The sequence below is a fragment of the Falco punctatus genome (genome assembly GCF_963210335.1).
Source record: "Falco punctatus genome assembly, chromosome: 2".
NCBI classification, from domain to species: domain Eukaryota; kingdom Metazoa; phylum Chordata; class Aves; order Falconiformes; family Falconidae; genus Falco; species Falco punctatus.
This window is the reverse complement of record NC_137581.1, coordinates 1,865,347-1,879,674: the sequence shown is the minus strand read 5'-3', so window position 1 is coordinate 1,879,674 and position 14,328 is coordinate 1,865,347. Positions and strand designations below refer to the sequence as shown.

The 14,328-nt window shown below is 63.1% G+C and overlaps 2 protein-coding genes and 1 long non-coding RNA gene across 11 annotated transcripts; 2 read left to right on the top strand and 1 right to left on the bottom strand.

Annotated features, from left to right (window-relative positions):
* The first annotated feature begins 26 nt into the window (after positions 1-26).
* NEU3 (neuraminidase 3) lies at positions 27-3,010 on the top strand. 5 transcript variants are annotated; one of them, XM_080375581.1, is made up of 4 exons: positions 27-59; positions 912-967; positions 1,068-1,307; positions 1,436-3,010. In XM_080375581.1, exons 2-4 carry the CDS (start codon positions 941-943, stop codon positions 2,393-2,395), a joined length of 1,227 nt encoding a protein of 408 aa, XP_080231707.1. In that variant the 5' UTR covers positions 27-59; positions 912-940; the 3' UTR covers positions 2,396-3,010. The 5 variants fall into 5 exon arrangements, 4 of the variants coding, with proteins under 4 accessions (XP_080231707.1, XP_080231708.1, XP_080231706.1 ...); XM_080375582.1 differs by having other exon boundaries at positions 41-59; positions 1,071-1,307; XR_013926063.1 differs by lacking the exon at positions 27-59 and having other exon boundaries at positions 737-967; positions 1,436-2,754; positions 2,837-3,010.
* Positions 2,516-4,620, bottom strand: LOC308058962. The gene is made up of 2 exons (XR_013926074.1): positions 3,223-4,620; positions 2,516-3,131 (listed from the first exon to the last, which is right to left on the bottom strand). It is a non-coding gene; the product is annotated as an uncharacterized lncRNA (long non-coding RNA).
* Positions 4,621-4,975: 355 nt separating this feature from the next.
* P4HA3 (prolyl 4-hydroxylase subunit alpha 3) lies at positions 4,976-13,520 on the top strand. 5 transcript variants are annotated; one of them, XR_013926061.1, is made up of 13 exons: positions 4,982-5,267; positions 5,758-5,900; positions 6,169-6,389; positions 7,222-7,371; positions 7,465-7,516; positions 7,709-7,866; positions 7,952-8,128; positions 8,567-8,631; positions 8,814-8,973; positions 9,465-9,522; positions 9,808-9,876; positions 10,421-10,517; positions 10,690-10,733. XR_013926061.1 is itself a non-coding variant. In XM_080375570.1 (13 exons), exons 1-13 carry the CDS (start codon positions 5,062-5,064, stop codon positions 10,758-10,760), a joined length of 1,656 nt encoding a protein of 551 aa, XP_080231696.1. In that variant the 5' UTR covers positions 4,983-5,061; the 3' UTR covers positions 10,761-13,520. The 5 variants fall into 5 exon arrangements, 3 of the variants coding, with proteins under 3 accessions (XP_080231695.1, XP_080231696.1, XP_080231694.1); XM_080375570.1 differs by having other exon boundaries at positions 4,983-5,267; positions 8,814-9,002; positions 10,690-13,520; XM_080375568.1 differs by having other exon boundaries at positions 4,984-5,267; positions 9,460-9,522; positions 10,690-13,520.
* The last annotated feature ends 808 nt before the right edge of the window (positions 13,521-14,328 follow it).

Genomic DNA, 14,328 nt, shown 5'->3' with positions numbered 1-14,328 from the left:
CGGGAAGGGGCGGGTGGGGGCGGGGCGGGGCGGCCCCGACGCGGCGGAGGCGGTGGCCGGTGGGGCGGGGAGGGGGGATCGGGGCTGGGGGGGGCCGTGCCGGGCTGCAGGGGACGCGGGGGGGCTGGGGGTGGGGCTGGGGGGGTTCCCGAGGGGCTGCAGGGGATGTTATGGGGGTTGGTGCATGCAGGGCCTAGGGGAGTGGGGCTGGGGGGGGATAGTGGAGGCGGGGTGGGGGGATAGGGGAGTCGGGTTATGGGGGAGACCGGAGGGATGCAGGGGATGTACGGGGGGGTCATGGCCCGGGGGGGCTTGAGGGGCTGGTGCATGCAGGGGCTAGGGGAGCCGGGCTGGGGTGGGGGAGGGGGGCGGCATAGGGGAGCCGGGCTGGGGTGGGGGAGGGGGGCGGCCTAGGGGAGCCGGGCTGGGGTGGGGGGGGTGCGAGGTCAGCATAGGGAGTGTGGGGCTGTGGGGTTGGGGGGGGCATGGGGGTGCCGGTATGGGGGTACATGGGGGGGCCTGGGCATTGGGGGTGGATGGGGGGATGGCACATGTAGGCTGGGGGGGACGGATGGGACATGAGGGGTGCAGAGGGGTACATGGGGGGGGTCCGGGCACTGGGGGTAGAGAGGGGGGTTGGGCTATGGGAACGCAGGAAGGTTGCAGGGAGAAGAGGGGTGGGGGGGTGGGATCAGGGCATGGGGGGGGGGGGTGGCTACGGGGACCCTGGGCTGGGGACACTGGGTGTGCTAAAGGGGTTGGGGGTCCTGGGGGGTACCAAGCCCTTGGGGACAGCCTGGGGAGAGGAGGGGAGTCCCTGTGGGACCCAGAGATGTGGGGCCGGGACAGCGGGGTGTGCCCCCAGCCCCAGCGAGGGGCTCCACTCTCACCCCCCCTTCCACCCGGCTCAGGCCCCTGTGGGGACCTCGGGGAGGCCACCATGTCCCAGGCCGTCACCTGCCTCAAGGTAAGTCCTCATCCCTGTCCCACCACCTCGAGGGGCATGAGTCCCCCCCCCCCTCCCCAGCATTTAACCCTTACCATCTGTCCTTCCCACCCTGCCACAGCAGGGGGGTGGCGGGGAGAGCCCCCCGCCGCCACCGCCATCACCGGGATCCCTGCTGGTCTTCCCGCCCGAGCCGCTGTTTCGGCAGGCGAGCGGGGTCACCTACCGCATCCCAGCTCTGCTCTACATCCCCCCGGCCGCCACCTTTCTGGCCTTCTCCGAGAAGCGCTCCTCCACCAGAGACGAGGACACCAAGTACCTGGTGCTGCGGCGGGGCCACCGGCACGGCTCCTCGGTCACGGTAAAAACCAGCTGGGGCTGTTGGCATCAGCCGCAACCTCCATCCCCAGGAGCAGCGCCGGGCAGTTTCGGGGTGCGGTGGCACCGGTGCATCCCATGGCTGAGCCCTGTTTCTCTCCTCGCCGGCAGTGGGGTCCGGTGGAGGAGCTGTCAGCGCTGGTGCTGCCCGGCCGCCGCACCATGAATCCTTGTCCCCTCTACGATGCGAGGAGTGGCACCATCTTCCTCTTCTGCATCTGTGTCGAGTGGGGAAAGACGGAGCGATGCCAGATCTGGAGGGGCTGCAGCGCCGCTCGCCTCTGCTTCGCCGCCAGCACCGATGGCGGCTGCGGCTGGACCCCGCTGCGGGACGTGACGGATGAAGCCATCGGTGCCGACCTGGCCCATTGGGCCACCTTCGCCGTGGGACCGGGCCATGGGGTACAGCTGGGTTCGGGGCGCTTGGTCGTGCCAGCGTACGCCTACTACGTGCACAGGTGCTTGTGCGGGCTTGTGCCGCTGCCTTGCTACACCCGGCAGCACGCCCTCATCTTCTACAGCGACGACGGCGGGCGCAGCTGGCACAAGGGTGCCCTGGTCGGCGGTGCGCAGACGGGCGAGTGCCAGGTGGCTGAAATCAGTGGGAGCGATGCCCACCAGCCCTTGCTCTACTGCAACGCCCGAGCGCTGCAGGGTTGCCGTGCCGTTGCGTTCAGCACCGACCGCGGGCTGCAGTTCGAGCGCCCGGTGCGCTGCAAGGCGCTGGGCGAGCCGCCGCGGGGGTGCCAGGGCAGCGTGGTGAGCTTCGCCGCGCCGGCCGGCACCGGGGATGCACCCACTTGGTTGCTTTACTCCCACCCGACTGACCAGCACCGCCGGCGCAATTTGGGTATCTACCTCAACCCCGCGCCGCTGGATGGGGCAGGTTGGTGGCACCCATGGGTGCTGCACCCAGGGCCGGCTGGTTACTCTGACCTGGCCGTCTGCCCCGGCGGCATGTTCGGCTGCTTGTTTGAGTGCGGCACTACCAGTGCCTGTGAGGAAATCACCTTCTGCCTCTTCGCCCTGGAAACCTCTGACTGCCACGAGCAGAACCTCAAGACTCCCTAAAACAGACCCATTTTGGGGCGGGGACCGGCGGGGGGGGGTCACTCCCAACCACCAGCAGCCAGAGCTGGTGAGCCTGGCAATGCTGGGACCTCACTGGGACATTCTCGATTCACCGGAGGCTCAGCATCACATAGCTTTTGTTTAATTAACGCTTGGCTTTTAGGTTACTGATCGGGTGGGTGTCGGTGGTGACGGGCGGTGTGCTGGCGGGTGCCAGCACAGCCCCTGAGCTGCCGCAGCTTCACCCAAGAGCAGCGTTTGTCACCTGGTAGCAGCAACAAAGCAGCAGGTGCCACTGAGAGCAGCTGGTCCCCTGGTGACAAACAGACCAGCAAGCAGTGGTTTAGTGACAAATACTGGTAATTCCAGTGTCCCCCCCCCCCATGTAGCAGGGAGCAAGTTCCCCTTTTTTACCTTTTCTTTTAATCCTGTTTTCTTCAGTTTCCTAGTACAAGCTGAGTTTCGCCCTGTATTCCCATGGAAAAAAGCACTCAGATCTCCGGGGCGTAGGAGGAGAAAGGGATTCTGCTCCGTAGAGGACAGGTTGTGGCATCCCGACGGTGAGGGCAACCTCACATCCCTGTGCTGGTGCCAAATAAAATCCTCCCAAAATAAGTGAAATCCAGCCAATTCTGGGAAAATCCCGAGGGGGGAGACCCTGCTGAGGAGGGATGCGGGCTGGCTCCAAGCATCACCATCTCCTCCATCCCGCCGCTACATTTTGGGCACGCAGCACCTGGAAGAGAAGATTACACACACCCCCCAGGGTTACGGGGTTACTGTTTTTTTTATTGGGGAGGGGGTCGGTCCCAGCATCCCCGTATTACCGGTAGCGCCGGGGACAACCAAAATGTCCCCGGTGGGTCTCATGGGCGAAGCAGAAGTGGCGGCAGCGGCCGGTGTGCTGGGCACAAGCGCGGGCGCTGGTGGGGATGGCATCGGCGGGGGGTCCCGGGGGAACGTCGGCCGTGAGGTGCGGGGGGGCGGTGGCCAGGAGCAGGGCCAGGAGCAGGGCCAGGTGTGGGAAAGGCATGGTGCGGGGGTGCTGGTGGCACCTGGGCTTGGATTTATGGGGTTTGGTGCTGGGGAGGTGGAGTCTGGCTGCGGAGGGTGCTGCTGGATGGGGTTTAGCGACGGGCGACAGTGGGGACCCAGGGGACCGCCGGGATGGGGAGGGGACCTGTGTGAGGGTGGGCAGGGGGGACAAGGCGAGTGCTGGAGTTTGTCTGGCTTCTTGGGGTGGGGAAGGAGGTGGCAGGGGAGTGATGCAGGGTCGTGGGACATGGCTGGGTTACAGGGATATGGGACGTGGTGGAGTGATGGAGACATGGGACGCGGCTGAGTGATGGGGACATGGGACATGGAGTGTGATGGGGAGGGGACATGGGACACAGCTGAGTGATGCGGACATAGGACATGGAGTCATGGGGACATTGGGACAGAGTGATGGGGACATGGATTCATGGGGACATGGGACATGGCTGAGTGATGGGGACGTGGCTGGGTGATGGAGACATGGAGTGTAGAGTATGATGGGGACACAGGACACAGCTGAGTGATGGGGACCTATGACAGTCAGTGAGGGGGACATGGGACACGGCTGAGCAATGGGACATGGAACGATGCGGGAAAAAGACATGGGTGAGTGACAGGGGCATGGGACATGGTTGAGCGATGGAAGATGGGACCCAGACCCTGGAGCAGAGGATCTCAGCTCAGTGCCCACCCCGAGCTCTGCAGCCGTCACGCCCTTCCCCCGTTGTGCCCGTACACCCACCACCCCATGGTGCAGGACAGGGCTGTCCCCAGCACAGGTGCCCTGGGACAAGCCCACAGTTCCCAACTTCTCCTGGCTTCTCCTTTGGGAATTTGGCCAGTTCTGGCCCATTGTCCTGGGAAGCTCAGGGGTGGGGGTGCAGGGGCCGGGGGCACTTGGCTGGGGGGGGCCTATTTTGGGGTGCCATTGCAGTGTTGTCCCCACAGAAGGGGCACCTGAGCACCCGCTCTGACATGATTTACTCCAAAAAAGGGTTTTTTTCTAGTTGTTGGTGGGAACCCAGCAGGACATCCCTGACTCCCCCACCCTCACCCCATGGGGCCAGGCAGGATGGGGCCAGGAGGGGATGGGGGTGCTCAGGATGGGGTGGGGACAGCATGGAATTACTGCAAGACAGCGTGGGGACAGGCAGCAGGGGACACACAGGATGGGGACATGGAGGGGACAGGATGGAATGGGGCCAGGGAAGATGGAGCCAGGAAGGATGGGGACAGGGCAGGATGGGAACAGGCAGGATAGAATGGGGACCAACAAGAGGGGGACAGGGAGGATGGGATGGGGACGGAGCTGGGCAGGATGGGGACAGGGACAGGTAGAATGGGGGCAGGACGGGATGGGGACAGGCGGGATGGGATGGGGACAGGCGGGATGGGATGGGGAGAGGGCCAGGCAGGATGGGGGCAGGGCCAGGCAGGACTGAGCCCAGCAGCACCACGCCCCCCCCCAGCCAGCGTGGCGGCTCCGGGGCACCCCCCACCCCCTCCCCTCCCCTCCCCTCCCCTCCCCTCCCCTCCCCCCCAAGGCGGAGCCTCTCGCCCCCCGCTCCCCCTCCCCCCCTCCCCCGGCCGCTCCCCGGGCTGGATGCCGGGCGCCGGGCGCTGGGTGCCGGATGCGGGCGCTGGGGGCGCCGGGGCTGGGGGCGCTGGGGGCGCTGGGGCTGGGGGCGCTGCTGGCGCTGCTGCCGCCCCCTGCCCCGGCCGAGACCTACTCGGCCATGCTGAGCGTGCGCGGGGCGCTGCGGTGCGAGGGCCGCCTGCTGCGGGGGCTGCGGGGCTACCTGCGGGGGGAGGGCGCCCGCCTGCGCCGCCTCGCCAGGTACCGCCGCGGGGGGGGCGGGGGGGGGCGCACCCCCGGCGCGTCGCGGTCCCGCGTGGGGGCTCCCACGGGCGCAGGGAGCAGCCGCTCCCCCCTGGCACCCGTACCCCCGCGGGGTGCCGCGCTGGCGGGGAGGGGGGGTTAGCCCGGCCCCCAGCTTTTGGGGGTGCCCCTAAATAAGAGCTTGAGGCATCGTGGGTGGAGGGGGTAGCGCAGCCCGGACCCTGCCCAGCCCCCCCAGCCCGTGTCCCGGGAGGGGACGTGGGTCCCCCAGCCCCAGGCCGGGCTGCAGGGCCATGGCTCAGCACCCCAGGGGAGCCTCCCGCCCCCCCCAGCGATGGGGGCTGCCAGCCCCGGTGGCGTTTCCCCATCTCTGGCTTGGCCAGAAAGTGGACGCCGCTATGGGGGGGCTCAGAGCCCAGCCCCCGCCCCGGAGGGTGTCACCGCCGGGGAGCATCACCGAAAGTGTCACCCAGTGGGTGCCTCGTAGGTTTTATGAGAAGGTCCAGGCGCTGCACCAGGACCCCAAGGCCTCGGTGGACAATCCCTTGCTGGCCTTCAGCCTCATCAAGCGTCTCCACTCCGACTGGCCCAATGTCATCTACAGCGACGAGGCTGCTGAGAACACCCAGGGTATGGGGCGGGGGGGGGGCGTTTGGCTGCGTGTCCCCCCTGTCACCCAGGGAGAGCCGGGCGGTGACGGGGAGTGGATGGAGGAGCTGGGGAATGGATCAAGGAGCAGGAAAACGGGTGAAAGAGCGAGGGAATGGACGGAGGAGCAGGAGAACAGGTGGAGGAGCAGGATGTGGGCTCCCCAGGGATGGAAAAGGGCTGATAAGGTTGATTGCACCCCAAAATCTCATTAATCCCCCTCCTGGCCCCCCATCCCTGCCGCCCGCAGCGCTCCATTCTGGCTTCAAGGAGGTGGAGCGGGAGCTGCCTGGAGCCGAGGACCTGGATGGGGCAGCCCGGGCGCTGATGCGGCTGCAGGACGTCTACGCGCTCAGTGTCAAGGGCATGGCCAACGGCGTCTTCCAGCGAGCCGGCGCCAGCTGCCCACCGCTCTACAGCCCCGGCCGGCGCGTCTCCCTCTCGGCTGACGACTGCTTCCACGTGGGCAAGGTGAGGGCGAGCCCCCTAAGCCCTCCACAAAGTTTTTCCAGCCTGGGATGTTGCTCCTGTGGGGATAGATGTTGGGTTTCCTTCCCACCTGGATACGGAGGGGCCCCCTGACTCAACCCGCCTGCCATCGCCTCTCGGCTCTCCCCCAAGTAACGGGGCTCCTGGGCGCGTTGTGCCTTGGGGAAAGGAAGCGCTGAGCTGGTGGCCTGGGGGAGATCTCCAGTGCCCGCATCCTGGCTGTGGGGTTGACCCCCACCTGGGGGTAAAGGTGGATCCATAAATCCCTGGGGTGGGATCTGGGCGCTTTGATAGCGGTTTTTGTTCAGGGCAGAGTCCTCCGAGTGTCGCTGCAGAGCTGGGACGGAGTGTCCGAGTGTGGGATAGCATGGGACAGGGTGGGGTGGGATGGGATGACATGGCATGGCATGAGATGGAGCTGGAGGTGGGGATGGAGATGGAGCTGGAGCAGGATGGACGGGGATGGGGGTGGGGATGGGGATGGGGACAGGAAAGGAAGCGATGGGACAGGATGGGGATGGCTTAGTGGGTAATGGGGATGGGGATGGGACTAGGAAAGCAACGGGATGTGGTGGGACAGGGTGGGTAGGAATTGCAATGGGTTGTGCTGACATGGCGTGGGAATGGGATGGGATGGGACAGGGTAGGGACAGGATGGAGGGGATAGGGGTGGGACTGGGATGAAGATGGTGGTGGGAATAGGGTAGGACGACGTTGAGGATGGGATGGGATGGGATAGGATGAGACAGGGTGGGGGTGGGATGCAGGCCAGGCTGTTGCAGTCAGTGGGCCTGGACAATGTGCCGCCTCACAGGTCGCTTACGACACGGGTGACTATTACCACTCCATTGCATGGCTGGAGGAGGCCGTCGGCCTCTTCCGCCTCTCCTATGGCAGCTGGAACCCAGAGGACCGGAGCAGCTTGGAGGATGCTCTGGACCATCTCGCCTTTTCCTATTTCATGGTACGGCCACGAGTCCTGTCCCCACCCCCTGCTGTGTCTGGTAGGGCTGAACCATGGGCAGGGGGATGTTCATGGGCTCTCTGCTCCATCCAGGCTGGAAACATCTCCCATGCCTTGAGCCTCTCCAGGGAGTTTCTCCACTATGGTATGTGGGGCAACCTCGGATACAGCAGGAGGAAAGGAGAGGTTTTGGGGTGTCTCCATCACCACCTCTGCATGGCACCAGCCTCCTTCACCCTGTTTCCTGCCCCCATGTGGGGTAATTCTCCAGGGACCGATGCCAGGGCAGGGGGGTGATGGGGACACGGCGTTTCGGGTGACACTACCTCTCCGGCAGACCCCAGTAACCAAAGGGTGGTGAGGAACGTGGCCAAGTATGAGAAGCTGCTGGAGATGGGAACAGCAGCAAGTGCCAGACCCCTGCAACGCCCCAACAGCACTCGCCTGCAGAGCCGCGACGCCTATGAGGAGCTGTGCCAGCGCCCAGGGGGGCAGGTGGGGCAGGCAGGGTGATGCCGTGGTTCCCCACCCCACCACTGTCCCCCTCTCTCACACCCTCCTTGGTCCTCTCTCTCCCCAGCTGGCCCCAGAGCATCTCCTGCGCCTCAGCTGCTCCTACGAGACCAATGGCAGCCCCTACCTCTTTCTTCAGCCTGCCAAGAAGGAGGTGGTCTGGATCCAACCCTACGTGGCTTTGTACCATGATTTCATCAGTGACGCCGAGGCTGAGACCATCAAGGGGTTGGCAGGGCCCCGGGTGAGCTGTCCCCATCCCCAGGGATGTCCATCTCCCGGAGGAGAGTGCCCCAAGAGCTGGTGGTCCAGGGTGGACTATCCTGAGCATGCAGAGATAGGCGGGGTTTTAAGCCAGGGCTTAGCTAAAGCCTTCTGCAGCGAAACCCTGGGGGGATGAGCCCAGTTTAGCTCCATCTGAGCCCCCCCCCAAGATTTTGGGGAGAAGCCAGGTCCATGCATGCACTTAAACTGCTTCCCAGCCAGGCTTGGCTTGGTACCACCCAGCTGCATTGGATCCAACTGCTGTCACTGCCTCCATCAGCCTGGTGGGACATCTTGGGGTGGGGGATGTTTGGCAACCGGTTGGTATAAACCCACCAGTTTCAACCCCAACCGGGGTCCCTGCTTGGCGTGGGGGTCCGCATCTGCAGCAACGTTCCCCCCTCACCGTGTCCTCCAGCTGCAGAGGTCCGTGGTCGCCTCTGGGGAGAAGCAGCAGAAAGCTGAGTACCGGATAAGCAAGAGGTAGTAGCCACCCCTCCCTTACCCTCTAGCCAGTGGGACCACCATGACCCCATTGCCACCACCAAGGCGGCAGTGAAGCCATGCTGGGGTCCCTGGGTTCTCCACACCCAGCAGTGCTTAACAAGGGTTAAGCTCAGCCACGCGTGAATTTGGGGGGCTGAAGGTGTGGGGTGCTCCTGCAGTGCCTGGCTGAAGGACACCGCTGACCCGGTGGTGCGGGTGTTGGAGCAGCGCATCGCTGCTGTCACCGGCCTGGACCTGCGGCCACCCTACGCTGAGTACCTGCAGGTGGTCAACTATGGGCTGGGGGGCCACTACGAGCCACACTTCGACCATGCCACGGTCAGGAAGCTGCCTGGGTGGTCCATGGGGTGGTTCCTGTGGGATGGTCCTTGGGGTGTTCCTGGGATGGTCCCTCAGATGTTCCTGGGGGTGGTCTTTGGGGTGGTCCCTCAGATGTTCCTGGAGGTGGACCCTGGAGTGGTCCCTGGGATGTTCCTGGCGATGGGTCCTGGGGTGCTCGCCGTGGTTCTCCTGAGATGGTGCCAAGGGGAGGTCCCTGGATGGTCCCTGGGGGTATCCCCGTGGTGATCCCTGAGATATTCCTGGAGGTGGACCCTGGGATAGTCCCTGGGGCAGGCCTGGGATGGTGATCCCTGGGTTGGTGTCTGAGATATTCCTGGGAAGGGAGGGTGGGTGAAAGGGGGTGAGGGAAGAGGGAAGGAAGGAGGGAGGGAGAGAAAAGAATGGGGAGGGAGGGAGGGATTTCCCTGGAGGAAACGTCCCCACGGGACTGACCATCCCCCCCCCCCCTTGCTCTTGGGGCAGTCCAGGAAGAGCCCCCTTTACAGAATGAAGTCAGGCAACAGGATCGCCACGGTCATGATCTACGTGAGTCCTCCCTCATTTCCGAGCTTAGAGAGGGACGGCGCTTGCTTGGTCATCAGTAGGGTTCGGAGTGACCAAGAGCTTGAGATGGGTGAGAGCAGCCCTAAACCAGCCTGTGCTGGGCTCTGACGTGGCAACATCTGCAGCGGACCGAAGAGCCTGTGCCGTGCCGTAGCGATGGCAGCGTGGCGGGGGAGCCAGGGGGGGGTTTGTGCCTCAGTTTCCCCACGCACGGCGGCCGTACCACGGCAGGGAGGGCCACGGCTCATATTGTTGCTCCTTTTCCAGCTGAGCGCGGTGGAGGCTGGCGGCTCCACCGCCTTCGTCTACGCCAACTTCAGCGTGCCCGTGGTTAAGGTGAGGGGCGCCTGCACGGCCCCCCGGCAGTGGGGAAGGGGAGGGACGCCGCTCTCTTGTCTCTTGTCTCTCCTAGGGTGTTGTGGCTGAGCCAGCCCTGACGCCAGACCCCAACCCTGGGGCTCCCAGCTCTGTTTCGGGGTGCCAGACCCCAGCTCTGGGGATGCTGGCTCCCTTCGAGGGGTGCCAAACCCTGATCCCGCAGCTCCCAGCTCTGTTTCGGGGTGCCAGACCCCAGCTCTGGGGCTCCCATCTGTTTTGGAATGCCAAAATCCAACCTCGGGAATCCCAACTCTGTTTTGGGGTGCCAAGACCTCAACCCCAAGGCTCCCAGCTCTGTTTTAGGGGTTTCACACCCCGTCCATTTGGCTCCTGGCTCTAGTTTTGGGTGTCAATCCCAATTTGGGGGATCCTGGCTGTTTTGGAACGTCAAACCCCACCCCAGGGCTCCCAGGCTCCCAGCTCTCTTTCGGGGTGCCAAATGGCAATTCCGGGGCTCCCAGCTCTGTTTTTTGGGGTTCCAACCCCCCTGTCTGCTCTGCAGAACGCAGCTCTCTTCTGGTGGAACCTGCGGAGGAACGGGGACGGGGACGGGGACACCCTGCACGCCGGCTGCCCCGTCCTGGCTGGGGACAAGTGGGGTGAGAGGCAGCTGGGGTGACACAGGGTTGGAGGGGCAGCTCTGCTGGCGGGGCTGGGAACTCAGAAAAATCCTGGATAATCGGGAAAAGACATCGCCGATACGGGAGCAGGGTTAGTGACGGGGGCAGGGGGAGGGAGGCGAATGGGGACCCTTGTCCTTGTCCCTTCCAGTGGCGAACAAGTGGATCCACGAGCACGGGCAGGAATTTCGGCGGCCGTGTGGTGCTGACCCACAAGACTGAGCTGCCGTGGGCTCAAGGATGTGGCACCCATGGGTGGCAGAGCCGCCCTGGCGCAGCGCGTCCCCAAGGCTGCGGCAAGGGGAGAGAGGGAAGGGGGTGGCAGGGGCGCGGGGGGCTACCGGGGGCAGCGGCACCTGCTCAACCACGGCCGAATCCGGTCAAAATAAAGTCGGAAGACACTAAACTGGAGTCTGGCGGCACTAAACTGGGCGCGGTACCCGACGGGATGATGGGGGTGTGTGTATGTGTCTGCGCCCCACCCCAATTCCAGCGCAGACCCTAAACGTACTCTCGAGCCCCCTCCTCCAGCCCTAGATAAAGTCTCTCTGTTAAAAGGCCCGGCAGTTAGCCATGCGGCGTTTCTGCAGTCATCAGTAGGCTTCAGAGTGAACACCATGACCGCAGAGGACCAGAGCAAAGACAGTTACACTCACCTTCCTCAAACCAACCCGCTGCAGCGTCTGGCTGCACCATGGAGCTGACTGTGCAGCCCCACACCCCGCGCACATCCCGCCCGCAGCGTGGGGTCCCCCCGCACCCCCGAGAGTGTCAGCTATGGCAGGGCAGCCGCTCCAGGAGGGATGCTGGGGAAGGAGAGGGTGGCCACTGCCCCCCTGCCCTGGCCCCCAGCCTGCCCGGGCTTGGACCACGCTCACACCAGCGTGCTCTCCCGGGACCCCGTGGACAAGGTCCCTTTCTCCAGCCCGGTGTCATGGACCCCCCCCCCAACTCCGCACCCATCCAGCCTCACCCACACGATGCTTGGATGGGATTAAAATCCTCCTGGCTGGAAGCAGAGACCCGACCCCCGGGGGTGTCCAGGCCACCCCCCTGACACCTCTTGGCTGGCTGGAAGGAGAAGGCCAGGAATTGGGGAAGGGGATGGAGACCCCAGGCAGAGCTCTGCCAGGGCTCTCCTGCTCGTCTGGGGTTCAAACCCACACCCCGATCACCCCGCGGCGGCATTTATCCAGCCCCGGACCGGCAGCAGGGCAGGGGACGAGCTGCCAGCAGCACGTGGGCAGGGGAGCAGGAGCTGGAGGAGCGAGGAGATGCCACAGGGAAAATTTCAGAGCAGATTGCCCTCAAATTCCTGCTCTTCAGCTATATATATATATAAAATATATACGGGTCCAGCCCAGCGCAGGTTACCCAGCAGCCGGAGCACCCCGGTTTATGACTTTCAGGTGTTTCTGCACAGGTGGGCGCCGCTGGTTACAGCAGGGAGGGGGGGGAAAGCAAAAGCTGTGGCTGAAGCACCCCCCTACCCCTCCTCCCCCCAGCCGAGCACAGGGATGGGGGAATATTTCGGATGACAAGAGGCTTCTGTGAGTCACCAGCAAAACCCAGGACTTGGGTCTGGCCCCAGGAACGCTCAGGACGCCCACCCCTCCTCCAGGGGGACCCCAGGGGAAGGGAAAGGAGCAGCTCCTGCACCAGGCTTTGCACAAATGCTTTATTGGTGGGCGAGAGAAACAGACACCGAATGAGACACGAGGAGGAGGAGGCTGACACGGGACACAGAGCGCGTGCTCCGGAGAACCAACAGACACACATTTTCCTTTTGGAAACAGCAGCACGTGGTAAGAGGTCACCGCACCGGACTGGGACTGGAAACCAGCAAAGCACCCAACAGCAGAGCTGGGAGCAAACCCCCAGGCACTGCATCCCGCAGGTTTCCGATGCTTACGGACAAGGTGCTGAGGGCACGGCGGTACCGGATGGATCGGGGCAGCCCATACAGCCCAGGGAAGCGGGTTTGGGGAACACAAACAGCGGTTTCAGGTTGGGAGCAGAACGCCAGGCTCAGAGACGGGTGTTAGGAAGCACCCAGACCGAGTTTTCTTGGAAATGGCAACCCATCAACTACTTTTTTGACCTTACCTGAAGATCTAGGTCTAGCCTTTCGGGAGTGTCAAGCACCAGTTCGAAGCAGCGAAGGGCTGATGGCCAGACACCTCCCAACATCTCTTTTCCCAGTCCCTTCCCCACCCAGGATAAAAGACGGAGGCGGGGAGAACCATCCGAGCTGGAGTCGAGGAGGCAGAGGATATCAGCACGAAGCTGTTTGCTCTCTCCTACCCAGTGCCCCCCTGCTCACCGAAGAGCCTGCTGAACGCGGCAGCACACCGGTAAAGTTCTCAGTGTCCCGGGATGGTCTCACCGAAGCGAGCGAGAAGCCGGGGAGCAGCTTCGCCCTCCGGCCATGGCTCAGCCCTGAGCGAGGAGGCTCCCTCTGAACCGCCCCAGCATGGCGTTACTGGGCTGCTGGTGTCACCCATGGGATCCATCACACCACCACTCCCTCTGCGAGCTCCCCAACCGTGAGCTCGGTTCAGAAGTCACTCTGTCATCAGGCAGGAGCAATTTCACCACCACCAGAGCAGATTTGGGGGGTGGGGGTGGGAATTTGCGCTGCCAAGCGATGCAGCGCTCTGCCTTTCAAATCACGAAGGGGTGGAAAGCAGGGCTGGAATGGGCTTTCTCCGGCTGACCAGCTGCTTCCCTCGCCAAAAGGGGGGGAAACAAAAAAGAAAAAAACAAACCCTATAGCTGCATCATCTCTGAAAACCCACTATCATGGCCTGAGGGAAGAAACGCAGCTGGACAACCCCAGGTTCCCCCGTATCACTGCGGGGATTTTTAACTCTTTACTATTTTTTTCTTTTTTAGAGGGTGTCTCAGCTGCACAGAAAGCGACCTCCAGTCACAATAAGCATCAGTGTTTTTAATTGGCTTTGGTATCATCTCCCACCCACTTCACATCTGGGCCAGGGCAGACCGAAGACACAAAAAGACAAGGCTCGAACGAAAAGCGAGCTCAGTCCAGCCACATCGACGGGCTGCGTCTGCGGGCAGCAATCGCCCCGGCCACCAACAGTGTTTCCAAAACACCAGCACAGAGGAACTGTGCGGGCTCAAACACGCGCAGCCGAGCTTTGCATTTGCAAGAGCTGTGTTCAAACCAAGCTGACTCGCTTCGGCAATACAGGGAATACCTTTGTTCCAACACTCTCGGTGCTCCTGTCATCTACAGGTCACCGATGGGTTTGCCTGGTGCGTGTAATCTGGCAGCTGGCAAAACCCTCCCTGGGGCTGATTTGAAAAACTTAAGCGAATCCTGCAACACACCGGCCTCCCAAACTGCATCTTCCGCTTCCTGCCAAGCCTTAGGATTTTCCGTTGTGAAAGTTTCCACCGATCCTCAATCCAACAACTGGAACAAAAGCAAGAGAGATTTCTAAATAATCCAAAGCGCCAGCATAAAGCCAGCATCCTTTCAATTTAGACAGCCTCCCCCTGTTTATCTGCTTTTACAGAGACAGGACAATGCTGCAGGCTGTGGAAAAACGCAGTGAAAAGTTGGGAGTTACGGGGGGATTTTCTAGACGTCCCCGTTTTTCATGAGTCAAAGAGAACATTTCTTCTCTCCACAGTTACTATTACCATGGTCTGTGCTACCCTTCACCGAAATACCATTTATATCTGCCAGCAGCTCCCTGAAAAGGGAGAAGAAACTGCAACAGGAGCATGAATATTTGTCCTACAAAAGCACAGCCTCAAAAAT